We start from the raw sequence: 16175 nt of genomic DNA on the forward strand, positions 1-16175 counted from the left end.
GCCCTTCAGGTGACAGAGCACAAGTTCATACCAGAGAGCCAACCACTTACCCGCCAGTCTTATCTGAGCAGGCCTTTCTCCAGGGAAGCCTGACTCTGGAATCTTCAACTTCAAGTGATTCGAGGTTGGGGAGATCTAGGGATAAGGAAGGGCTTTTGGAAATGCAGAAAGATAAAGTGACACCAGAGACAGACCTCCACAAGGAGACCCATCTTGGGAAAGTGAGCCTTGAAGGTGAAGGTTTGGGGACAGATGATGGTCTGCACTCCAGGGCTTTACAAGAGTGGTTATCAGCAGATGTTCTCCATGAATGTGACACACAGCAACCAGGGAAAGATGCCTTGATTCATGCAGGGACAAACCCCTACAAATGCAAGCAATGTGGGAAAGGTTTTAACAGGAAATGGTATCTCGTTCGACATCAGAGGGTTCACACTGGAATGAAACCCTATGAATGCAATGCGTGTGGGAAAGCCTTTAGCCAGAGCTCAACTCTCATTCGGCACTACCTCATCCACACCGGGGAGAAACCATACAAGTGCCTTGAGTGTGGGAAGGCCTTCAAACGCAGGTCGTACCTCATGCAGCACCATCCAATCCACAGTGGAGAGAAACCCTACGAGTGCAGTCAATGTCGAAAGGCCTTCACCCACCGGTCTACTTTTATCCGCCATAATAGGACCCACACTGGAGAAAAACCCTTTGAGTGCAAAGAATGTGAGAAAGCCTTTAGCAATAGAGCCCACCTAATTCAACACTACATCATCCACACTGGAGAGAAGCCCTATGATTGCATGGCATGTGGAAAGGCCTTCAGATGCAGCTCAGAACTGATACAGCACCAGCGGATTCACACTGGGGAGAAGCCCTATGAATGCACCCAGTGTGGGAAAGCCTTTCACCGGAGCACATACCTCATTCAACACTCTGTCATCCACACTGGGGAGATGCCCTACAAGTGTATCGAGTGTGGGAAGGCCTTCAAACGCAGGTCACACCTTCTGCAGCACCAAAGGGTCCATACATGAGAGAACCCTATTGTTGCAATGAGTACAGCAAGGCCTTCACCCACTGTTCTTATTTTATCATTCATAATGGGACCCACACTGGAGGAAGATGCCCTTCGAGTGCAAAGAATGTCAGGAAACTTTTCATTTTTTTTTGTCAGCTCTTTCTTAACACATGAGCAGTCACTTTGGAGAGAAGCCCTGTGAATACAGTGAATGTAACGATCCCTTCAGTCACCACCCAGTTCTCACTCATTGCAGAAGGATTCATACCAGAGGGAAATGTGGAAGCCGTTCCATCAACATCAGAGAACTCATGCTGGAGAAAGACATTCCAAATATAACTATTAAGGACAGTCTTTGGCCAGAGGAAAAATCTTACTATCTGAGAATCATAATGAAAAGTTACTACATAATTGTCATTGACGTGAGAAAACTTTCTGTGACCAGATCGTCACTTACTTGTCCTATAAAGAGCCATGCTGGAATTTGACCCACCTTGGGATTTTCTCTATGAACTTATGAAAACCTTCAGTCACAGGTATCTTCTTGCTTTATGTCCTTACAGACTTCCCTTCAGTTTTATTTTTTGGTAGGGGAATGTTTGAGATGTAAAGGAGTTTTATTACTTTTTTTTTTTTTACATACATTCACTGCCATCTTTTGTCAGAGTTGGACAGTGAGGGCAGCTCTTCAGACATTTCTTGGAAGCTGCCTTTGATCCTGACATCTCTGGGAGGATATCCGTGAGGAGAGTAATTCTTTGTGAGAAATATGAAGGCTTGTGTCATGAGATTCTTGAATTTACAAGAAATTAGAATACTGAGAATGTCTTCATGTGACACTTTTTTATATCTAGGGTGAGAAAAACCCATGTATGGATTGCCACATTAAAATGTGCACCGCATTAAAATGTGCACTACATAAGACTGTTTAAGGCTTTGATTTTTATTAATAAACTCATTTTTTAAGAGACAGAGACTTGCTCTGTCACCCAGGCTAGAGTGCAGTGGCATGATCATAGCTCCCTGTAATCTCAAACTCCTGGGCTCAAATGGTCCTCTTGCCTCAAGTTTTTGAGTAGATTGGGATACAAGCATGCATCACTACACCTGGCTAATTTTTGTAATTTTAGTAGAGACAAGGTTTTACCATGTTGGCTGCGCTGGTCTGGAACTCCTGGCTTCAAGTGATCCACCTGCCTTGGCCTCCCAAAGTGCTGGGATTCCAGGTGTGAGTCACCGCACCCAGCCTTAAATTTTTTTGTATAGATGAGGTCTTGCTGTGTTCCTCAGATTTGTCTCAAACTGCTAGACTCATCATCCTGCCTCAGTCTCCTAAAGTGTTGGGATTACAGGTGTGAGCCACCACACCTAGCTTAATATGGTTTCAAACGCTCAGCACTCTCACATTTTCCTGATTCCATTCTATTTGTTTGTTGTCTTTATTTTATCTGGCAACATAGTGATCACTTTGTACTTGCTTGGCCCTCTCAGGTGAGTCCTAATTCTTTCTGGTGTTTATCAGGTTCTTTAATCCTGTGTAGAGGGGTATTTTTAGGTCCCCCTCAGCATTTTTCTAGGGATTGAATTATAGCTAAAACAGGCAAAATGAAACACACAACTAAGATGAATCCATGGTAAACCCAGTAAACCCAAGAAAACAACATGGAAAGGAATCTCATTGTCTGATCTTGTAAACATTTGCGTGAAGTTTTGCTGCAAAATAAAGTGCCTAGCATTTAACAGGTGAATCAGGATATATGTGTGCAGGTTTACGTGAGTTTCTTAGTTAACCACCATGACCTTAGTCCCTTGGTGCTAGCATTGAATATGGTAATTAGTTTTGTTATGTTTTGAGATGGAGTCTCACTCTGTTGCATAGGCTGGAGTGCAGGGGTGCGATCTTGGCTCATTGCAACCTCTGCCTCCCAGGTTCAGGCGATTCTCCTGCCTCAGCCTCCCAAGAAGCTGGGATTACAGGCGTGTATCACCATGCCCAGCTAATTTTTGTATTTTTAGTAGAGACAGGGTTTTGCCATGTTGCTCAGGCTGGTCTTGAACTCCTGACCTCAGGTGATCCACCCACCTAAGCCTCCCAAAAAGCTGGGATTACAGGTGTGAGCCACTGTACTTAGCCTGAATATGGTAATTTAAAATTTCTTTTGTGAGATTTTCTTTTAGTTTTCAAGCTACATGAGATAATGTTAGGTTAAAACATGTATTGTGTGAAAAATAGAAAACTATCATTTTATCAGTTTGAGCTTTCCTCACAACCTTTTAAAGCACTGCATATATATTTCATGTTTTCATAGTGGACATGTACCTTTTACTGTGGTCCTTTTGCACGTATTATAAATACAATTCTTGGTGAGTTAAGAGTTCTCTGTTTTTGTTTTTTTCAGGACAGAGTGTAGTTTCCTGTGGGAAGGAGAGTTGACTCTTGAGGACCCCCACCCTCCTGCATCCTTTCTCCGGAAGCCTGCATGTATTGTAGCTGTGGCTGTACTAAGGCCCTGGGTTCAAGAGAGCTGGAGAAATCCCTCTAGAAACATACTGGCTGTCATCAAAGGGTACTTTCCAGGCCTGAGGACCTAGGCCCCAGTTTGTCCCAAAGCAGGAGTGATGTTTTCCATGGGATAAAGGACACCCTAGGGTTTTTCTTAGCTTCCAGCTCTTTCCATAGTTTTAAGTGTTTGGTACAAGGATCTACTATGAACTTGCTGCTGTGATAGGCAGGAATCTCATGAGACACCTGTCATTTAGCTTCATGGCCACTCACTGTTGTGGTCATACTTGGAAGAGTGGGATGCAGTGGATGGCTGGGCTATGGGTCCTGCCCTTGAGCAGGGAAGGAACTTACTGTCTAGTATAGGAAAAACACATGAGAACAGGTGCAATATATTGACCTAAACTTGTTTAGCACCCATTTTTAAGTCAGTAAAAGTTTTGAACTTACAGTAAAAGTTGTGAACTTCTGTTGTTTTCCACAAATAGTTTACAATTGAGGTAAAACATGTTTTGTTTTTGTTTTGTTTTTGAGATGGAGTTTCACTCTTGTTGCCCAGGCTGGAGTGCAGTGGCGCCATCTGAGCTCACTGCAACCTCTGCCTCCCAAGTTCAAGGGATTCTCCTGCCTCAGCCTCTCGAGTAGCTGGGATTATAGGCGCCCACCACCATGCCCGGCTAGTTTTTTTGTATTTTTAGTAGAGATGGGGTTTCACCATGTTGGCCAAGCTGGTCTTGAATTCCTGACGTCAGTCCACCCGCCTCGGCCTCCCAAAGTGCTGCAATTACAGGCTTGAGCCACCACGCCTGGCAGAGGTAAAACTTGTTTCATGTTCATGTTTGTTAGTGTAACTTTGTTATATTTAATGAACAAATTAGATAAAAAGCACTATGCTCTTATGGTGCTTAATCTGTGAGAAATGATTGTGGGGGTGGGACTAGTTATGACCATTCACAGTTGGTGCACTTCAATTAGTAAATCTCACAGAGGAAATGTGGACAGTAAATTAACTCAGCAAGTCGGTCATGCAAAGACGAATTAGAAATCTTAATGTTTGTAAGTAGAAATGTGTCTGGATGGATCCTCACCCAGTTAAATGGTATTTGTTCCTTGGGTGTAGAGGGAGGGAAGGGATGGGGCAGAGGGGAGTGTCAGAGTGAACATTCACTTTAACTTCATGTACATGTGGAAATGTTTGAAATGTTCACAGTAAATTTTATAATTTCAGAAGAACCGTTTAAGGTTGAAAAGAGAAATTTAAGAAATTGCTGATGGAATAAAAACATAATAGAACTAGAACATTGAAGGAAATTAAAGAAGCAGGAAGGAAAGCACCAAAAGTGATTTGGAAGAGAAATTCTAAAATGAATGTGAACAACAGAGTGATCAGAAGAGTGCAGGGAATTAATAGTTTCTTTAAACAAGCCATTTCACAATGGAAGCCTGTTTATCTTGAAATTGCTGTGGTTATTATTCACTCTGCCCTTTGAAGAACTGCAGAGATTCATAGGACAATGTTAAGTGTTTGTGTCTCCAAAACAGATGTTGGAGTCGTTACCCTCAGAACCTCAGGTAATATGTTAGTTAATCCATTAGGGTAGTTCCTAATTGACTATGACTGTGTCCTTATAAAAATGGGAAATTTGGTCACAGAGGCAGATGTACAGAGGGAAGATGATGTGAGGACACAGGAAGAACATCTTCAAGCCAAGGAACACATGGGGCCACCAGAAGCCGGGAGAGAAGCATGGAACACGTGTTCTAGTAAGAAGTGTCTGGGTTGTTTTGGTTTTTCTTTGGGGTTTTTGTGGTATTAAATTATTTTTAAATTATGTTTTATTGAATCGTAGACCTCAATTTTTTTTTGTCTTTTTCAAACTACAACAAAATATTGTATTTCTATCCTATATTTCATGGGCTTACCTCTAGCCAATTGTTTTTAACTGCCATGTAATATTTTACATCATGAAGCTTTCATCCTTGATTCAAATCCTCTGATTATGGACATGTATTTCCTTCATTTTCCTGCTATGAAATATATCACCACCAGCTTGATTCAACCTTAAGAATAAGGTCATCAGTATTATGTTCTAAACTTATGGACATACATGAGAAATGTACCTTGCAGCTGAATGGCTAGGTCATACGGTGATCTAGTATGTAACTGGAATTATGTTATACATTGCCCTTTCCTCTCCCATAACATGGACAAAACTGTTTCTGTATCACTGTGTCCCAGACAATATTTAGAATTACCCAGCTTTCCAGTTTTTCTTAATTATTTCATAAGTTTAAAGTCATATAGAGCTTCCTCCCTTCCTTCCTTCCTTCCTCCCTCCCTTCCTCCCTCCCTCTCTCCCTCTCTCTCTCTTTCTCTCTTTCTTTCTTTTCCAGGCTGGACTACACGCTGCTGGCTGCAGACTCCCTGCGTCCGGCTCCCAGCACTCCCCGGCAATCCCTGCCCAGGCCTGCGGGCTGCCAGGGATTGCCGCTGCATGCCACCACCCCTCCCTGGTTTTTCTCCTTTGCCTGGAGGCGCGGTTTCGCCATGTCGGCCAGGCTGGGCTCCAGCTCCTGACCTCGAGTGCTCTGCCTGCCTCGGCCTCCCTAGGTGCTGGGACTGCAGACGGAGGCTCGCTCACTCGGTGCTCAGTGTTGCCCGGGCTGGAGTGCGGTGGCATGGTCTTGGCTCGCTGCAGCCTCCGCCTCCCAGCCGCCTGCCTTGGCCTCCCAGGGTGCTGGGATTACAGCCTCTGCCCGGCCACCGCCCTGTCTGGGAGCTGGGGAGCATCTCTTCCTGGCCGCCCATCCTCTGGGTTATGAGGAGCTCCTCTGCCCGGCTGCCTCGTCTGGGAGGTGAGGAGCGCCTCTGCCCAGCCGCCACCTCGTCTAGGAAGTCAGGAACATCTCTGCCCGGCCGCCCATTGTCTGGGATGTGAGGAGCGACTCTGCCCGGCCGCCGCCCCATCTGGGAAGTGAGGAGCGCCTCTGCCCAGCCGCCCCTCCTGGGAAGTGAGCGCCTCTGCCCAGCCGCCCCTTCTGGGAAGTGAGGAGTGCCTCTGCCCGGCTGCCCCGTCTCGGAAGTGAGCGCCTCTGCCCGGCCGCCCCGTCTAGGAAGTGAGGAGCGTCTCTGCCCGGCCGCCCCGTCTGGGAAGAAGTGAGGAGCGCCTCTGCCCAGCTGCCCCGTCTGGGAAGTGAGGAGCGCCTCTGCCCGGCCGCTCCGCCTGGGATGTGAGGAGCGCCTCTGCCCGGCCGCCCCTTCTGGGATGTGAGGAGCGCCTCTGCCCGGCCACCCATTGGGATGTGAGGAGTGCCTCTGCGCGGCCGCCCCGTCTGGGAAGTGAGGAGCGCCTCTGCGCGGCCGCCCCGTCTGGGAAGTGAGGAGCGCCTCTGCCCGGCCGCCCCGTCTGGGAAGTCAGCGCCTCTGCGCGGCCGCCCCTTCCGGGATGTGAAGAGCGCCTCTGCCCGGCCGCCCCGTCTGGGAAGTGAGGAGCGCCTCTGCCCGGCCGCCCCGTCTGGGAAGTGAGGAGCGCCTCTGCGCGGCCTCCCCGTCTGGGAAGTGAGGAGAGCCTCTGCGTGGCCTCCCCGTCTGGGAAGTGAGGAGCGCCTCTGCCCGGCCGCCCCGTCTGGGAAGTGAGCGCCTCTGCGCGGCCGCCCCGTCTGGGAAGTGAGGAGCGCCTCTGCCCGGCCGCCCCTTCTGGGATGTGAGGAGCGCCTCTGCCCGGCCGCCCCGTCTGGGAAGTGAGGAGCGCCTCTGCGCGGCCGCCCCGTCTGGGAAATGAGGAGCGCCTCTGCCCGGCCGCCCCGTCTGGGAAGTGAGGAGCGCCTCTGCCCGGCCACCCATTGTCTGGAATGTGAGGAGCGCTTCTCCCTGGCTGCCCCGTCTGGGAAGTGAGGAGCCCCTCTGCCCGGCCGCCACCCCGTCTAGGAAGTGAGAAGCGTCTCTGCCCAGCCGCCCCGTCTGGGAAGAAGTGAGGAGCGCCTCTGCGCGGCCTCCCCGTCTGGGAAGTGAGGAGCGCCTCGGCCTGGCCGCCCCGTCTGGGAAGTGAGGAGCGCCTCTGCGCGGCTGCCCCGTCTGGGAAGTGAGGAGCGCCTCTGCCCGGCCGCCACCCCGTCTAGGAAGTGAGAAGCGTCTCTGCCCGGCCGCCCCGTCTGGGAAGAAGTGAGAAGCGCCTCTGCCCGACCACCCATCGTCTGGGATGTGAGGAGCGCCGCTACCCGGCCGCCCCGTCTGGGAAGTGAGGAGCGCCTCTGCCCGGACGCCCCGTCTGGGAAGTGAGGAGCGCCTCTGCGCGGCCGCCCCGTCTGGAAAGTGAGGAGCGCCTCTGCCTGGCCACCCATTGTCTGGGATGTGAGGAGCGCTTCTGCCCGGCCGCCCCGTCTGGGAAGTGAGGAGCGCCTCTGCCCGGCCACCCATTGCCTGGGATGTGAGGAGCGCTTCTGCCCGGCTGCCCCATCTGGGAAGTGAGGAGCCCCTGTGCCCGGCCGCCACCCCGTCTAGGAAGTGAGGAGCGTCTCTGCCCGGCCGCCCCATCTGGGAAGAAGTGAGGAGCGCCTCTGCCCGGCCACCCATCGTCTGGGATGTGAGGAGCGCTTCTGCCCAGCCGCCCCGTCTGGGAAGTGAGGAGCGCCTCTGCGCGGCCTCCCCGTCTGGGAAGTGAGGAGAGCCTCTGCGCGGCCTCCCCGTCTGGGAAGTGAGGAGCGCCTCTGCCCGGCCGCCCCGTCTGGGAAGTGAGGAGCACCTCTGCGCGGCCGCCCCGTCTGGGAAGTGAGGAGCGCCTCTGCGCCGCCACCCCGTCTGGGAAGTGAGGAGCGCCTCTGCCCGGCCACCCATTGTCTGGGATGTGAGGAGCGCTTCTGCCCGGCTGCCCCGTCTGGGAAGTGAGGAGCGCCTCTGCGCGGCTGCCCCGTCTGGGAAGTGAGGAGCGCCTCTGCCCAGCCACCACCCCGTCTAGGAAGTGAGAAGCGTCTCTGCCCGGCCGTCCCGTCTGGGAAGAAGTGAGAAGCGCCTCTGCCCGGCCACGCATCGTCTGGGATGTGAGGAGCGCCTCTGCCCAACCGCCCCGTCTGGGAAGTGAGGAGCGCCTCTGCGCGGCCACCCCGTCTGGGAAGTGAGGAGCGCCTCTGCGCGGCCTCCCCGTCTGGGAAGTGAGGAGCGCCTCTGCGCGGCCGCCCCGTCTGGGAAGTGAGGAGCGCCTCTGCGTGGCCGCCCCGTCTGGGAAGTGAGGAGAGCCTCTGCCCGGCCGCCCCGTCTGGGAAGTGAGGGGTGCCTCTGCCCGGCCACCCCTTCTGGGGTGTGAGGGGCGCCTCTGCTCTGCCGCCCCTTCTGGGATGTGAGGGGCGCCTCTGCCCGGCCGCCCTGTCTGGGAAGTGAGGGGCGCCTCTGCCCGGCCGCCCCTTCTGGGATGTGAGGAGCACCTCTGCCTGGCTGCCCCGTCTGGGATATGGAGAGCGCCTCTGCCCAGCCGCCCCATCTGGGAGGTCTACCACAGAGGCCAGAAGCAATGTGGGAGCTGGACGTGGTGGCTCACGCCTGTAGTCCCAGTACTCTGGGAGGCCGAGGCGGGTTGATCACTTTAGGCTAGGAGTTCGAGACCAGCCTGGCCAACATGGCGAAACATATGAAAAATGCAACTGACAAACCAACCAAGCGACAACAAAACAGGTCTACCCTGGAGTCATACTCTTAATTTTTTCTATTTTCCTCCCTTTCTGATCCTTTATCCCACTTGCTTTTTCTTCCTCTTCCTTCTCCTTCTTCGTCAAATAGAGGATTGAGTTATTATCATTGATCCATACGAAGTCCCTCTCTCATTTATTTTCTTTAATTCCCAACCCCCATTTCTATTCCCTGTCCTCCCATGTGCAACCTTCCTAATATGTTTGATATGCATTTTTGTTTGTATGTACTTTTAGAAAATGTTTATTGTTTTGTGTGCAAAAATAAACTAAAAATTAAAAAAAACAAAGTGATATAGAATATATCTGGTATTTCTCAGATTGAAATACATTTAAACATTAGTTCATATCCTTTCATTGCCTTGTGTTTTTCCTCTTCTGTCAATGGTCTACTCATATGTTGGCCTGTCTTTATTTGTATCTATCTTGACTTTTTTTTTTTTTTTTTTGATACAGAGTCTTTCTCTGTCTCCCAGGCTGGAGTGCAGTGGCACGATCTCGGCTCACTGCAACCTCCACCTCCTGGGTTCACGCCATTCTCCTGCCTCAGCCTCCCAAGTAACTGGGACTACAGGCGCCTGCCAACACGCCCAGCTAATTTTTTGTATTTTTAGTAGAGACGGGGTTTCACCGTGTTAGCCAGGATGGTCTCGATCTCCTGACCTCGTGATCCGCCCGCCTTGGCCTCCCAGAGTGCTGGGATTACAGGCGTGAGCCACTGCACCCGGCCTATACACATGTATTTCTAAGACAAGACACTTACTGAGATTACATGACTATCAAAACCCATTAATTAGGCAATAAACCATACAGACAGAATTCTTAAAAAGATAGAAGGTTTTGTGTATGAAACCTGCACCTCAATGTTTTAAGATAAATGGTTCCACACAAAAATACGCATCTACCTCTCCTTTTCGAAAACCGGACTATAGGATAACACAAGATTTACTTATTATTAAGGATTCACCTCCTCACAAGTTAGGAAGGACAGCCTTCTCAGCAGTGGCAATAAACGGGAAGTAATAAAGATAATTCCTAACTGGCACAACAGATCTGGGTGAATCACAGTACATAAGTTATGAGAGTCCACAAAATCTTTAGATGCCTTATGCTGACGATGTGTGTTGCCAAAGGAGAATCAAAGGTCTGAGGTCCTGAGAATTTATATATACCCCCAAATCATGAAGCCATAATAACACAGACATATCTGGATGCACCTTTGGATGGGACACATTCACTCTACTTGGCTACAATCTTTTCCACTCTGTTTATCACACCTACCTGTCTGGGCCAATTACTGTTCTTACCTGGCCCCAGTAGGTCTTACAACCAGTGACCTGCCTACCAATTCAGTCCTGTGCCCATGGCTACAATGAAGGATCTGGGAAATAAGATGCCATGAACAGTGCTAGGAAATATGGAGCATCACTGCAAATAAACAATTCATGCAGGTCTTAGCACTTGAATTTGTCACAAATGCCTCTTCTCAGGGAGACCTCTGGACCTACAAATAAATCTGGCATCAACACCATGATTAGGACCACACAGCTCTGCTCTCTTTCCTAGGAGACCTTGGAAACCAATAAAAATTAAGACAGACAGGACTAAGAACTATTTTCTGATCTCATAATATGTCCCTGGAGGGGACATAAAGTTAGAGCTGTTCACCCTTCACATTGGCAGAACACATACATCAGCATATGGTAAGACAGCCCATTTCCCTCTTGGGTGGGGGGAGGGAATATCCCACTATGGCAATCACATAAAAAAATACCTGTGAAGAAGGTAAACCTCCGTGGGCTACAAGAATCCAGATTGCTCTTCTTGGTCAAAGTTGGGTTTTGTCTATGCCTGGAACAGTTCAGCAAGATGGAAGAGGACCCTCAATAGGCTTTTATTATATTCTTCCCTTCAGAATTTGGTGAGCACAGTGGTCTGCATTCCTTGAGCACATGTGAGTGACATGAAAACTGAGGATATGCCATATGGTAGTGTCTGTTGTAACACTGGGCAGATTAGAAAGTACAAGTAATCTCTGGAAAGTTTCCCAAGTACTTGGATCTTGTAGTGAATCTTTCAACTACTGATATGCAGATGTATTATGTTGAATTTCTGTCTGTTGGATCCCTTGAAAAAGCAGCTCTCTGGTGTCTTACAGTGAATAAGACAATGACACATCCCAACAATTGCTAGGGCTCTTCTGTTATATGTACTTTCTGGTGCCTGACAAGGGAATATCTTTTATTGAAGGCTTTCCCACATTTACCACATTCATATGGCTTTTCTCCAGTGTGGATTCGCTGATGCTCAACAAGTTTGTTTTTATAGATAAAGGCCTTCTCACATGCAGTGCAGTTATAAGGCCTCTCTCCACTGTGAACTTTCTGGTGTTGAATGAGGCTGGTGCGGTGTCTAAAGCATTTCCCACATTCATTGCACTCACAGGGCTTTTCGCCAGTGTGAACTTTCTGGTGCTCAAGAAGTCTTTTTTGGTGGCTGAAGACTTTTCCACATTCATTGCACTCACAAAGTTGTTCTCTAGTATGGATTCTTTGGTGCTGAAGAAGTTTAACCTCAAGGTAGAAGCCTTTTCCACATTCGCTGCATTCATAAGGCCTTTCTCTAGTGTGGATTTTGTGATGCTTAAGAAGTGTTTGTTTGGAAATGAAGGCTTTCCCACAGTCACTGCATTCATAAGCCCTTTCTCCAGTGTGAATTCTCTGGTGTCGCATGTAGTCAGATGAGCGGATAAATGATTTCCCGCATATGATGCATGCATAAGGCTTTTCTCCAGTATGAATTCTCTGGTGCTCAAGAAGTCTTTTTTTGTGAATGAAGGCTTTCTCACATTCTTTGCACTCATAAGGTCTTTCTCCCGTGTGGATTCTCTGGTGATCAATAAGTGACTGTTTGTATATGAAGGATTTCCCACATTCACTGCACTGATAAGCCCTTTCTCCAGTGTGAACTCTCTGGTGTCGAATGCGGTCATAGGAATGAATAAAAGATTTCCCACATTCAATACATACATAAGGCCTCTCTCCAGTGTGGATTCTCTGCTGATGTCCAACAAATGTTTGTTTGTGGCGAAATGATTTCCCACATACATTGCACACATAAGGCTTTTCTCCATTATGGGTTCTCTGGTGTTCCACAAGTGAGTATTTGGAGCTCAAGGATTTCCCACATTCGACGCACACATAAGACCTTTCTCTAGTGTGAATTCTCTGCTGGTGCCCAACGAGTGTTTGTTTATGGAGGAATGATTTCCCACATATATTGCACACATAAGGCTTTTCTGCATTATGGGTTCTCTGGTGTTCAACAAATGAGTATTTAGAGTTCAAGGACTTCCCATATTCCCTACGCTTATAAGCTTTTTCTCCAGTGTGGACTCTCTGATGCTCAGTAACATGAACTTTCTCATTGAAAACTTGCTCACATTTGTAACGTCTTTGTTGAAAGGTCTCCCTGCTTCTATGTGCATACTCTTCTCTGCTGTGGGTGGTCTGGTGTTGGAGAAGGCCCAGGATGGTTGGAAAATCCTTCTCAACATCTTTGCATGGGAAAAGATTGTCTGACAGAGGAATTCTGCAGCTACTCAGAAGCAAGGCACTGCTCTCCTCCTTTCTGATGTGTTTCTCTCCACTGTCCTGGTTCTGGTGCTGTTGCAGGTTAGAACCAAATGAAAACCATTTCCCACTGGCCACAGAAGTGTAAGGTTTCTGCCAGGGAATTGTCCCCTGGTGCTCAGTGAGGTACAAAATGTCTTTCATAACCAGGATACACATCTCACAAGAATGGGCATTTGGGATGGAAGGACCTAGCTTTGGAGTCCTGGCCTGTGATGCTCCTTGTGCAGAAACACTCTGCTCAGAAGGGGCCTCCTCAGCCTCTATTCCATGCAAACAACCTAAAAGCATAAAAATGCAAGTGAAGTATATGCAGACTTTGGTGGAAGGGAACAGCTCCATTACAAATACCTGTGGAACACAGGGAGGGATGAGTCCATGGTTTTTTGTTTTTTTTTTTGTTTTTTGTTTTTTTGAGATAGGGTCTTGCTCTGTCACCCAGATGGGAGTGCAGTTGCAGTCATATCTCACTGCAGCCTTGACCTTCCAAGCTCCAGTGACACTCCCATCTCAGCCTCCCAAGTAGCTGGGACTACAGGCATATACCACCATACCTGGCTAATTTTTTTTCAGAATTTCTTGTGGAGATACGGATCTCATTATGTTGCCGAGGCTGGTCTCAAATTCCTTAGCTCAAGTGATCCTCCCACCTCAGCTTCCCCAAGTGCTAGGATTATAGGCATGAGCCATTGCACCCAGGCCATGGGTTTTCAGGACAAGGGAGCTGGAGTCAGGTCAAGGAAGATAATACTTGCAGTATTAGGCCTCTTAAGGTTACCATGTAGGGGAAGACCCATAACCAGCAAGAGTACAAGGAATTGGGTACTGTGGTGGGAAGAGAGGCAGGGGACATACAACTCCCTTCTCTGTCAATGGTTTTCAATAGGACGTTGTCTGATGGAGACAGGGGAGACCTGCATAGAATGTGTGTCACCCCAGGAAAATGCAATTACAACTGGATAGCTGACGTTTGAGAGCTTAAGTAGACAGCCTTTGATTTATAATGGTTGAACTTATGATTCTTCCACTTTATGATGATACAAAAGTGATGCTTCAGTAGAAACCATACTTTGAATTTTGAACTTTTCCCAGGCTAGTGATACGCAGTGTGTATACTCTTGTGATGCAGCGGTAGCAACCTGCAGCTCCCAGTAAGCTATACAATCACCAGGCTAAACAACTGATACTCTACTGTGTTGCTAAGCTAGGATGTCTAATAAGTTGGGTGTATTAAATGCATTTCTGACTTACGATATTCTCAACTTACAATGGGTTTATCAGGATATAACCCCATCATAAGCTGAGGAACATCTGTATCTGCACAGCTCATAATATTAAATACATTAGGTATAGGCTAATGTTGGAGAACACTGCAGAATAGGAACAGGAGAGATGTGGAGAACAGAGGTAGGGGACAATCACAGTAGAAACAACAAGTAGGCAAATTGTCAAGCAGGCAGAGAAAAGAGAAAAATGAGGTATGGCCATGAGCCCTGGCACCAAAATAGTGGGGAACATAGGACATCTGCCTGGTATGATTTGAGTTCAACCCTCAAATCATGCCCTCCCACTGCTCCTACTCACAGGTCCCAAACCTTGTTAACCCCTCTTGCTGTGGCTGAAGACTTCACTACCCTTTCAGGAACACAGGCCTTTCCCCTGTCCCCGGCTTAAGTCAGGAGACTATCTGGGTCCTGGAAGGTAGAAGAAATCATAAGGGAAAAACAGGGAGGTGGGTCAACAACACTGGCCCAGAGTGCCCCAACCCATGACAGACTACAGAGAGGGAAATTTATTACAAAAAAACCCTTGGGAGGGGGTCTTGCTGTCATAGTCTAGGGTTCCCTACAAATAGCAACCATGTAAGTACCTGTAATTCCTAAGAAAGGCAGGTCCAAAGACATGTCTACTAAAGGCAGGGGGAGAACCTGTAACACAGGTCCACCATAGAACTGAACAGTCACCTTAGCAAGGAGTGGCAAAACCAAGTGGTGTTGGTTGGGCAAGTTACAAGAGTCTGAACCCAAACTCTTAACTAAAAGGCTTCAGGACAGTAGATGTTGGGGCAGAAAAAACCCAGGCCTAGCAACCACAACGCCTATGTCTTCCACAGGTCAATAACCAAGGAAAGAAGAAGGGCCCATGTCCAACTCTGGGAAAGACAGGAAACTCCTGGAAAAAGGGGAAGAGTAGAGTCCAGCAGAAGTTGATGGTGTGGTTTTAAGAGATCTTACCTACTGAGGCCATAAGCGAAAAGTTCTCCAGCATCACATCATGATACAGGCACCTCTGAGCTTCATCAAGGAGGCCCCACTCCTCCTGGGAGAAGTACACAGCAATATCCTCAAAGGTCACATGGCCCTGCATGATGGGGGCAGATGAGATCATGAGCAGACTTAATCCCCAGGAACCCCAGTAAATCTCCCTCCTCCCTAGTTCTCCAACTCAGAGGAGATACCAGGTCCTTATGGTGTCTCCCATTGGGCTCTGGGCCTTACATCATGGAATCTCATCCATATTCCTGCTAGTTCACCTCCTTGGAGACCCAGATATACTGAAACCTGTGCTTACTGTCTTGGTTTAAAGTGCCAGTACAAGCAACCTGAGTACAGCCATACTCTCTCCCTGGCTGCACACCATTCATGGGAACACATCTCCAGATCATGACTGCTACACCTTGAACTCCACTGCCCTCAGCATCCATGACACAGGTACTTCACTGGCTTCTCCACATCCCACTCTGCTCAAGGGACCCAGGCAGCACTTGCTAAATGCAACAAGGATCCAGCACCACCACACATCTTTGTTAGACCCAAGCCAGAGGCAGTCTCAGGACTGTTATGAAGACTTCCCCATCTGGCCTGGCCCTTTTGTTCCAATTTCAGCCACTCAGACCTTGTGTAAGCTCAGGCTGCCAAAGTCCACTTCCTCCTCAGTGTTGCCTGTGCTGTCCCCACACCAGTCATATCTTTCCTCTCTCCACCTATACTCAGTCAAAGCCTGGCCCCCAGCTGCTCCCACCACAGGCTGAATGACTCTCCCAGTCAATCTCATTTGCTTTTAACCTAATCTGTCACAGTGTCTGAAACTACTCAGGCCCTACCAAGAGCTACCAACAAAAGTCTGAGCCAGCAGAAGAGAGAAAAAGCACCAGCCCCGACCTTGGTGTCATTTGACCTCCATTACTTCTTTGCCTCTGAATGAATCTCTTAACCATTCCCCATTTAAAGACTGCCAACAGCTGGACACCCGTTTCATCCTACCCCCACACACCCATGGTTACTACTCTTCTTTATCTGTCTTAGTGATGGTTCCCACTTCTATCAAGGTGACCATGCAAGAGACCCAG

At 48.7% G+C, this 16175-nt stretch overlaps 2 protein-coding genes across 14 annotated transcripts in view; one reads left to right on the forward strand and one right to left on the reverse strand.

The window, feature by feature from the left end:
* The window catches only part of ZNF550 (zinc finger protein 550), a 25299-nt gene extending 15758 nt beyond the window's left edge, over positions 1–9541 (forward strand). For 3 of the 10 annotated variants that reach the window (XM_063615374.1, XM_063615375.1, XM_063615373.1), the window contains exon 4: positions 10–9541. In XM_063615374.1, the coding sequence (XP_063471444.1) occupies positions 10–1028 (1019 nt within the window). In that variant the 3' untranslated portion in view covers positions 1029–9541. The remainder of the gene's footprint in view (positions 1–9) is intronic. The other 7 variants (XR_010115191.1, XR_010115186.1, XR_010115187.1 and 4 more) reach the window with 7 other exon arrangements.
* The window catches only part of ZNF549 (zinc finger protein 549), a 30130-nt gene that overhangs the window by 7168 nt on the left and 6787 nt on the right, over positions 1–16175 (reverse strand). For 2 of the 4 annotated variants that reach the window (XR_008650355.2, XR_010115180.1), the window contains exons 2-3: positions 15061–15187; positions 10969–13107 (exon numbers count right to left, since the gene is read on the reverse strand). Coding sequence is in view for 2 of the 4 variants with exons in the window: in XM_055239841.2 (XP_055095816.1) it covers positions 11384–13107; positions 15061–15187 (1851 nt within the window). In the remaining 2 variants the exon portion in view is untranslated. Of the gene's footprint in view, positions 1–1627; positions 13108–15060; positions 15188–16175 lie in introns of those variants that run through there. The other 2 variants (XM_055239841.2, XM_063615288.1) reach the window with 1 other exon arrangement.

This window comes from Symphalangus syndactylus, chromosome 13, assembly GCF_028878055.3.
Source record: "Symphalangus syndactylus isolate Jambi chromosome 13, NHGRI_mSymSyn1-v2.1_pri, whole genome shotgun sequence".
Classification (NCBI taxonomy): domain Eukaryota; kingdom Metazoa; phylum Chordata; class Mammalia; order Primates; family Hylobatidae; genus Symphalangus; species Symphalangus syndactylus.